This window comes from Vigna unguiculata, chromosome 2 (assembly GCF_037176805.1).
Source record: "Vigna unguiculata cultivar grain cowpea cultivar isolate G323 ecotype 2 chromosome 2, ASM3717680v1, whole genome shotgun sequence".
Classification (NCBI taxonomy): Eukaryota; Viridiplantae; Streptophyta; class Magnoliopsida; order Fabales; family Fabaceae; genus Vigna; species Vigna unguiculata.
The window spans coordinates 37,215,696-37,225,337 of NC_140793.1; the positions used below are offsets into that span (position 1 = coordinate 37,215,696).

The 9,642-nt window shown below is 37.7% G+C and overlaps 2 protein-coding genes across 2 annotated transcripts; both read right to left on the reverse strand.

Annotated features, from left to right (window-relative positions):
• Positions 1-789: 789 nt before the first annotated feature.
• LOC114172870 (uncharacterized) lies at positions 790-3,990 on the reverse strand. Its single transcript, XM_028057086.2, has one exon. It carries the CDS (start codon positions 3,851-3,853, stop codon positions 1,397-1,399), a length of 2,457 nt encoding a protein of 818 aa, XP_027912887.2. The 5' UTR covers positions 3,854-3,990; the 3' UTR covers positions 790-1,396.
• Positions 3,991-4,918: 928 nt separating this feature from the next.
• Positions 4,919-5,954, reverse strand: LOC114171958 (SWIB/MDM2 domain superfamily protein). Its single transcript, XM_028056721.2, has 2 exons — positions 5,568-5,954; positions 4,919-5,283 (listed from the first exon to the last, which is right to left on the reverse strand). The coding sequence occupies exons 1-2, from the start codon at positions 5,871-5,873 to the stop codon at positions 5,155-5,157; spliced, it is 435 nt and encodes a 144-aa protein (XP_027912522.2). The 5' UTR covers positions 5,874-5,954; the 3' UTR covers positions 4,919-5,154.
• Positions 5,955-9,642: the final 3,688 nt, after the last annotated feature.

Below are 9,642 nucleotides of genomic sequence, written 5' to 3' on the forward strand. Positions count from 1 at the left end.
TTTTTTAATCATATATCTAAAAATAGAAAAATATAAATTTTTTATTACATAATTTTTTTTTAAATATACAATTCTAAACATCATTTAACTTATATATTATATATTTGAAAAAGGAAAAGTGGGAAGTTTTATATTTATGAGAGTACAATACGAAAATATGGAGGTGTTAGAGGAATTAGACCATGAAATTTCTTTAAGCTAGAGGAGAATATTTTTGTATAGATAAAATAAAAGTGACAGTTCAGTGTAAAAGAGGATAATGTTTTTATATAGATAAAATAAAAGTGATAGTTAGTTAAGTGTAAAAAAGAAAGGAAAAAATAGAAGGGACACTTCACTTCAGATAACAGTTAATTGATGCAAGTTCAGTTTTTAGTTTAGTATAGTTAGGTTAGTTTCCGTACCCTAAGTTATTGAAATCAAACAATCTTTTTCCAAATTTATTTTCACAAGAGGATGAAAGGAAACCTCTCGTTACTTTTAACTTAACTTTTTATACTTCTTAAAATGTCACAAGTAAGTTATCTGGTAAAGTAACAAGCTATTGCATTTTACTGGTAAAGTATGATATCATGCAGCATAATCTAGTATGGGTCCTTGGTGTTCTTATTCACATTTTAGTTTGGTAAAGGACAAATGACAGAGGAACAGTTCAGATTTTAAATACACCTTCATTTTTCTTTTCTTGTCTTTGGAGAAAAAGTTAGGCATTCCTTTAATCCATTAACACAGTTGCAAAGAGTGGTGGTGGATTCGCACACTTGCTGCTACACAAATCTTGCCGGAATCGGAGGGAGAAAAACATAAATATAAGCCAAAACCCAGAGTTTAAAACGTAATATTACATGTAGTTATAGTTTTAAACGGTGTGTTTTGCCCTTCAGATAAACAACGATCGTATCTGTAGGAATGATCTATGACAGAGCTCCCAAAACAAAATACATAATACTCTTTTCTTCTTCTTTTTTTTTTTTTTTTGCCAAGAACGCACTCCACTACAAATCAAACACGAAATAATGTTTACAAAGTGAACCTATATACCAAAAGCATTGCTTTCACGAGTTATTTTTCTCGATGGACATTGCTATATAGTTAATTCTACATGGTATTGACATTCAAAACCCTACCACTCCTCCTTCTCTTACTAGTCCTAAAATTTCCATCTTTCTACACCAACCACACCTGCAAGCATCGATGCGGAGACACACTGCTTCCTTTTCCTGCAGATAAACCCCATTAAAGGATCACCGTCATTTAGATCTACACGCGGTGAATCCCAACTCATACTCAATATTGTATAACATATCAACCAAGGAGGAAGAAGGGACTAAGGGCATCTTAAAACAAGAGGTCAAGAACCACTCTAAGTTCCAGTATAGCAGAGTCATGAAAAAACTCATGGCCACATTTTTACTATTCTCTCAAGTAACCTATTTTCCTCCTCCTTGGAAACATGTGGGTCAAGATTACGAAGGCCTTTAACAAAACTGTTGGCTTCATCCCGACGGTCGAGCTTACAATACCAATCAACAATGGAGTTATAAGTATTCTGGTCTGGTTTACATCCCTGCTTGATCATGTATCGAACTACATCAATAGCTTCAGCAAACATTGAGTCACCGGCATAAGTTGCAATAAATGTGTTGTAAGTTACAACATCAGGAACCAGTGTAGAGTCTTTCATTTCAGAAAATAGTCGCGAAGCCTCCTTCATCCTACCATTTCTGCAATATGCATAAATAACAGTATTGTATGAAATTCTATCAGGTTTCATACCTTTCTCCAGAACTTCCCTCAGGATTTCTTCTGATTTTTGAAAGTTTTCAGAACGGCTGTACATATACATTAAACTATTATATGTAGTCAAACTCGGAGAAAATCCCCTGTCATGCATGAAGTTCAAAATCTCGTTGGCTTTGGCCACCATCTGCTTCCTCCCATATATAGAAAGCATTGCATTAAGAGTAGTAATGTCAAGCGAAATTCCTCTTCTCCTTAATTCCAAGAAGGCACGTTCTGTATCCATCAGGAGATCACTCTTGCTGTTTACTAGAACAAGGGTCTTCAGAAGAACGGGATGTGTTTCAATAGAGCCGGAGTATATCTCCTCCGCAAAAGCATTCATCCTTTCAATCTCCTTACCGTTGGCATAAGCATGAAGCAAAGAAGAATATGACATCTCATTAGGTTTACACCGTCCGTCCTTCATTTCAGCAAGGACTTTCTCAGATTGTTCCCAGAGCCCTCCTCGGGCCAATGCTGCTAAAACAGCATTGTAGGTAGAAAGATCAGGCACAACTCCAGCTTCGAGCATGCTCTTGTAAACGGCCATTGCCTGGTCAAAGGAACCACACCTGCTGTAGGCACTAATCAGAGTGTTGAAAGTATCCCTCTCGGGCACAAACCCAGCTCTCTTCATTTCTTTAAATATGCCAGACACCTGGGAGTGCATTCCATTTTGTCCAAACACAGCCAGAAGGGTGTTCCAAGTAACAATATCAGGGGAGCAATTGCACACCTTGATCTCTTCAAATACTTTCATCATTTCGGCAAACTTTCCTCGGTTGCCATGCATCTTAATAAGGGCATTGAAGGTACAAATATTAGGCTTGCATCCCACGGATCTCATCTCTTCAAAAACTTGGATGGCAAGCTCGTCTTTTCCGGCCTTCTCAAATCCAGACAAAAGGGTGGTGTAGGTAAAGACGTCAGGCTGAATCCCTTTGTCCAGCATTTGGGTTTTAAGCTGGAGTGCCTCCTCCAACAAACCACCTTTAGCACAAGCAGATATGAGGGAATTGTATGTAACAATGGTGGGAGAAAAGGCATTGGCTTCCATCTCTCTGAGGACCTGCATAGCCTCTTTGGGGCGTCTGGACTTGCCAAAAACATCCAATAAGGCATTATAGGTAACCTTGTCAGGGGTGAAACCCTCCAGCTTCATCTGCTCGAAGAGGTGAACAGCTTCTTCGTAGAGAGAACCGCGGCGACAGCAACTAATAAGCGTATTGTAAGTGTAGAGATCGGGGGAAATCCCGCGAGACTTCATGGAGTCAACGAGGGCCGTGACGTTAGACCAAGGCATGCCCATTTTGCCGTAGACGTTGAGAACGACGTTGTAGGTGATGAGAGTGGGGTTGCAGCCGTCTTGCTGCATCTTGTTGAAGAGGTTGACGGCGTCCCTGTACCTGCCACTACTGGAATACGCGTTTATCAAACAGGTGTAGGCGTAGACGTCAATGTGAACGCCGTCGTTTTGGAGAGCGAGGAGCAGGGAGGCGGCGGATGAGACCCGCCCCGCTTTGCCGAGGATTTTGAAGATGACGGTGATTGCAGAAGTGTTGAAAAGCGGAACGGAATGGTTGGTGGTTCGAACCCATTGGAAGACGGCGAAGGCAAGGTCGCATTTGTTGTTAAAGCCTAAGGCCTTGATTATCCCCAATATATCGGAAGCGGGGTTTGGTTGGTCCAGAAGAGGACGCAGAATATCATCTAAGTGAGTGGAAAGGGAATTGGAATCGGAACGAATTAAGGTGCGGAGAATTTGCTGACCTGAAGAAGAAAGGCCGTGAGGAGACCATGGCTTGCCGCGGTTGGGGTCGAAGGACTTCCCCAGAGCGACGCGGTGACGGGAACGAGAACTGGTATTCAGGTCATGGATAAGGGTGGTCATTGGCGGTGCTGAGGTTGGAATAGGGGTAGGGGTAGGGCTGGGGCCAGGGGTCATCACTCCAACAGAATTGGGTTTGGAAGAAGGCGGCGACGGCGACGATGACGGTGACTGTGACGGTGGCGGTGGGTTTGGGAGGAGCAGAGGAAGAGCCACCTTTTCTACCATCCCCATCCTCTCCATAGCTTTGCTTCTTGTGACGCTGTGTGTGTGTGTGGAACTGGCATGCGAAGCTGCGAGCCTGGGATATTTTATGCCGAAGTTTTCCTCAACACGTGTCCCGCGTAGCTTCACCAATTTTGAGTGAAATCCAAAAATGGATTCACTCATACCATATCTACCCGCCTAGTAATGCAAGCAGGCCCAACCCCATCATCCCCTCCTACATTAAACCTTAATTTCCCAACCTTAATTCAAACAATAAATTAAAATAAAAATGTTCTCCACATTTTTAACCACTATTTTATAATATTAAATATTTGTTTACCATAATTAATAGAGAATCTTTCAAGTTAGCAACATCTCTTTCATCATTGGGTAATATAAAGGAAAACAAACAAGACTGCAAGTCCGTAACCAACCTCTTTAAACCTTCTTATACAAACTTCAGAATATTAATCAGAATAATCGGAGATCTACTCTATGTGTGGAATTAATCTGTATGCCTACCATGTTTAGATTCCGTTTTGAATATCAGAAAGAACAGTCATATTATGAAATGTATCAGTGTAAGTTTTCGCTTTGGCTAAGCTTTTTAACTTGTCATGCCCTTAAGTTTTCTTACAATAAGTTCACCGATGCAACTATGTTTATTAGTGAGAGTGACTGATCCTTGTAAATCTGTGCAATATCTGAAGACCTTACAAAGAACAGTTTGAGAGACACAGGAGGAGCCATTCAAAATGAAATTATGCCTTTCAGTCTCTTCCAATTTAAAACGCGTATGAAGGTTCACCATTCTCGAACTCACATTTTGACCATTATCTGTTTGTTGCTTCATTAACATCGTTATCATAATAAAATAAGCACCAGAATGGGTTACAGTGCACCGCCAACAATGAAATTGCACTAGTTCAGAACTTGGAATTAGCACTCACCCTGTTCATAACTTATCGACGATCCTACCTTAAACCAAAAGGTAACAGCAATTTAATCATCTCATTAATTCTCCTATGCATCCATCTTTCAACGCTGTGAATGTGGTACAAACTGTAAACACTTCTAAATAAGCACAGAGGAACAGCAGAATAATTGGCAGAACTTAGAAGCATATAACATTTAAGATGTGAAATAGAAACCTAATACTTAACAACTAACGCTCGCTGAAGAGACTACACCAATCAAAACGAACTCTTCAGCAATGCTGGTTCTGCATTTCAAGTGCAAAAAAATAAAAATAAAAATAAAAGCTACTTTGTCGCAGGACAAAATACTCCGAAATATAACTGTTGAATACACCAACGGTCGACCTTCATACAAAAAACCTAAACTTCAGTTTTAAGGAAATGAGGGCTAATCAAGCGAGCAACGTCCAGCATACCAACTCGATCTCTCCCTTCAAATATCTTCTTCAGCTTCTCATCACAAATTATAGTCCTCTTGTCTGCAGGGTCCTATCAGAATTACACCAACAGTTCAGTTAAAACTATGTGTTGCTTAATGTATTCTTGGAATGCAACATAGAAACAGAATAACATGATATATCTAAATAACGCAGCAACAAACCAAACAACATACAGGTAAAACTTGGAAAGATGAAAAGTTAAAATCCCTTTTTGTTAAAAAAAAAAAAAAAAAGCAAACCCTAAAAGAAGAGAGTAACAATAAGGAAGAATTTTGACAGTGAAGAACGGAATAGAATAGATTAGGTATTTGGAAAAGGAGGGAAGTTGGGGACCTGAAGATTGTTGTCCTTGATATAAGCCCAAATGCGTTTGAGGGCTTGGGTTCTGGAAATCTCTAGAGCGCCGACGAGAGCTGCCATTTCAGGGGTGACTGTGCGGGGTTTCATGATGCCACGGATTTTGCGGGTTCCTTGCTCGGAGTGAGAGACCGTGCAAGAGGTAACGGTTCGCACCATGCGCAGTCCAGAAGGAGAAGCAGAAGCAGAACGCGAAGGCCTCGTGAAGCTCAGAGCGTGGGCCTCTGGAGGGAGAACGGAGGAAGACAAGAGCCCGAAAGACAGAGACATAGTCACAGCCATAGCCACGCTATCTACCCACACACAACACACAGAAACCAACAAGATAATACACTCCCACACTCTTTCTATCCCTTCCTCTCCTGCGCCAATATCTCCTTCAATTTACTAAAATACCCTCTCGTTTCAAATCTTTACAAACAATTTATATATAAATATAAATACACACAGAATTCAACAATTAACCGTTGCAATATTTTAAATAAATAATGAAAAAAATTAATCAGAAGAATTCAACAAATTTCCCCCTTTCCAATATTCGAAACCTTTTTCGCGTCCACCGCTTCAAATTAGAAAAAAAAAATGAAAAGAAGAAGAAAATAAAATGGCGGTGAATGCCCAAACCCTAAACATTTTAAGAAAAATACCTTCTCCTGTTTCCGCATAGCCTGCCCAAGAGAAATGGCCTCAGCCCAGACGAAATCCACTTTGGTCCAGCAACTGCTACATAATTACTTACCAAAGCTTCAAAATTCCCATTTTGAAAAATCATTTTCAATGAAGTGCATGAAGTAATTATAGGGTGCAAAACACAATTCCCAACTGGACATTGGTTGGGCAGTGATAAGAAGCCCAACAGGTTGTTTAGGTCTTCGGTTTCCAAGCAGTTTCTTCCTGCACTTCATATGTTTCTTCTTCCACCTCCAAAAAACAAATTTCCCATCCTATATTTAAATTATATAATGTAGACAAAAATTAAATTCAGATTATCTCTGGAAGCTTTTCGAATGTTATAATTCAAAAATTAAAAATGACTTTTGACTTTTAAATTATGCAATTTAAAATTAAAAAGAAGAAGAAGATTGTATCTTAACTTCTAAATTATATACAAAATAGATAAATAAATTTATCAACAATAAAAGACATAGTAATTTTTTTAATTAATATCAATTATTTAATAGTTTATATAAAATTTATCAATAATAATTGAAAAGACGAAGTCAGAATTAATATATGAAAAGTAGAATTTTGATTTTATTTTGTAATAATGTGTCGACATATGAAAAAAATAAAATCCTTAAGAACCGAAACCCATATTATTTATGTAAATAGTTAATTAAAAAAGCTATTGAAGAAAAAAAGTACCCACTCACATGTGCTATTTTGGTAAAAAAAATATAATTATAATACTTCGATCACTTGATAAGTAAATATATGAAACAACAAAAACAAGTCAGTATAATTACTCATACAACATTGGTCAACTCTTTACAAATAATTATACAAAAAATAAATACCAATTACTTTCTGCTGTGCACACTACATATATAGGCATTCCAGACCAAAGATAATTTTGAATTGTTTTAATTTTTGTTTGAAACAATATCTATAAAAACGATATCTATATGCATATTATTTTAATCCTAAGTTTTGAATTTTTGTATGAGACTGTTACAACAGTTTAGACAGAACCTTAACTTCCAGGGCAAAAAAACCCAAAGGAAATAGGTTTCCCATGTGCAAGGTCAGTGCTTGAATGCACAATCATTAGTTCCTCAATCATTGTCTCTAAATTCAACCAACGAATAGTAAAGTCTGAAGGAAAAGGAAAATTGATGTTATCTATATATTTCGCTTAACCAAACGAAATCATGGCATTTCGAAGCATTGGGTCGTCGTGAATTTGAAAACGACGAAAAGCTATTCAGAAAAGTGCTTGTGTTCACACCAATCCCCGAAAAGCGCCATCGTAATCTGGAAATAGTTGTGGATGCATTAAGGAATAATTAGTTGAAGGGCGTTGCTTAACGAGGAGGATGATTGATGGGAGTGAATACAAAATAGGATAAGATACGACCTAACAAAACCACCGCTTTAAGCTTTTTTTCTTTCTTTCTCTCATCCAACAAAACGACACCACAAGCTCACCTCCATTTTACGGCCCAAGTATATAGATTCGTGTGAGACTAAATATTAATAAATGATTTGATAATAAAAAGAGATTGTTAGGCATCCAAGTGTGAGTTTAAGTTTCACATTGGTTAGAAATGAGAAAATAGAACACTATATAAGAATAAAGATCCATAAACTCATTGTCTTAAAATTTTGGATTGAGAGTGGTGTCAATATCTTATGTGGTTGAACTCGGGTCTTATTAGTGTTATATATATCCAGTGAAACTTCTCCGTAAAACCTAACAAAAATTATATGAAATTGTGTTATCAAAACGTCAGATTTCTAATAATTAGAGTGAAAGGATGGTTGTAGGAAGCTAGAATGAGTTGGGTGTAAATGTGTAGCAGTGGGTTGTTTTGGTAGATACTCACTTTCTGAGGTTAACCCCAGGTAGTTAAGGTACTCAGAAATCTTACACTTGGCACCAATGTGCTAGGATCCATCTCCAACACACTTTTCTGAAATCAAAGTTCCAACAAACACCACGTCCGTTTGCACATCAAAGTCAACTCGTAATTTCCTTTCCCCTTTGGTTCTATATTTTGTATCTGTATAAAATACAAAACTGCAAGGCCAATTACTCGTAATCATGTTTTCACTCTCAAGGTCACATCCAATTCGATTGTTTTGTAAGCAAACTCTTTCTTCTATCTATCTATCTATCTATCTATCCCGTGCCCATCACTTTTCATCGTTAATTAGCTTCGTTCCTGTTCATCTTTACCCGCTTTTGATTAATTCAACGAAAAGCAAACACCACATGTGAATCCAAATAATCATGTTTATCATTGCTCCCCACCATAATTAATCATCACAACTGATGATCTGTTAATCAGTATAAATACCAAAGTTTTCCTGCATAAACCATCGATTGGTTTGGTTTAACATAAAAAAATGAATTGTGCGTAACATGTATGACATAAATACTCTTAAAGAAATTAGTAAGATTGAAGGAAAAGATTGTTATGGATGGAGATAGATTAATGGGAGAGAGACATGATGATTGATGAGTGTGTGGGGAGGGAGATCCACCTTACCAACCAGTCCTTGGCTTTTGCCACAGCCCTGAACGTGGAGTACAAATCACACATGCTCCTCTATGACCCACACTTAGCCTTTTTTTCTCCATACATATATTCTTCTCATGCATACTTTCACATGCTTTTCTACCATCATCAATCATCCCACCCCAATGCACCACCCTATATAGAGATTAGAGACAAGCTTAGAATTTCAATGGAAGATAAAAGACAAAGGAAACTAAACTTTGATTGTTTTCTTTCTAAAAGTAAACTTTTTTTCTTTTGCACTAATTATATGAATTAGCAATGGCCCTGTGCCCGTGACAATTAACAACAATCAGGTTATCGATTTAATAGACACATGTGCTGAATACTATACATATAAATCATTCTGGTATGATTTCATTGTGTGTTGTCAGACCAGAATGATTTATATACTCTGATATTTGATAATGGAATACGATGAGGTTTTATTGATGACAAAAGTCTTGAGAGTATTAAGTAGAGGAATACGTAAGCAGCAACATGCTAGCAGATTAATTTAGTGCCATCTTGTTGAGAGGTAGTAAAGTAAGTACGTAAAAAAATGGAAAATGGTAGGAAGGTGGTAAATGAGTTTGTTTGAGTGACGGTGTTGTCTCATATCATTTGAAATTGAAATCCAAGTTGATTTGAAAAGCTAACGAAAGAAAAAAGGATTGGTTTTGTTGAAGATGTAAATGTTGGCATGCTTAGGTGAATAAAGAGTTGAGTTATAAGTTAAGTTGCGATAGCACATCGCACTATGATTTTGGTGGTTAGAGCCGTGCTATCATGAGTGGTGGTGGGTCTGGTTACTCATGCTGAGATGTGTG

Bases quoted from the DNA above. Each gene is read 5' to 3' on its own strand.
- LOC114172870 (XM_028057086.2), bottom strand. From the start codon at position 3,853: ATGGAGAGGATGGGGATGGTAGAAAAGGTGGCTCTTCCTCTGCTCCTC.
- LOC114171958 (XM_028056721.2), bottom strand. From the start codon at position 5,873: ATGGCTGTGACTATGTCTCTGTCTTTCGGGCTCTTGTCTTCCTCCGTT. The intron at 5,284-5,567 runs GTCCCCAACTTC...TAATTCTGATAG, and splicing joins TCAAGGACAACAATCTTCAG to GACCCTGCAGACAAGAGGAC.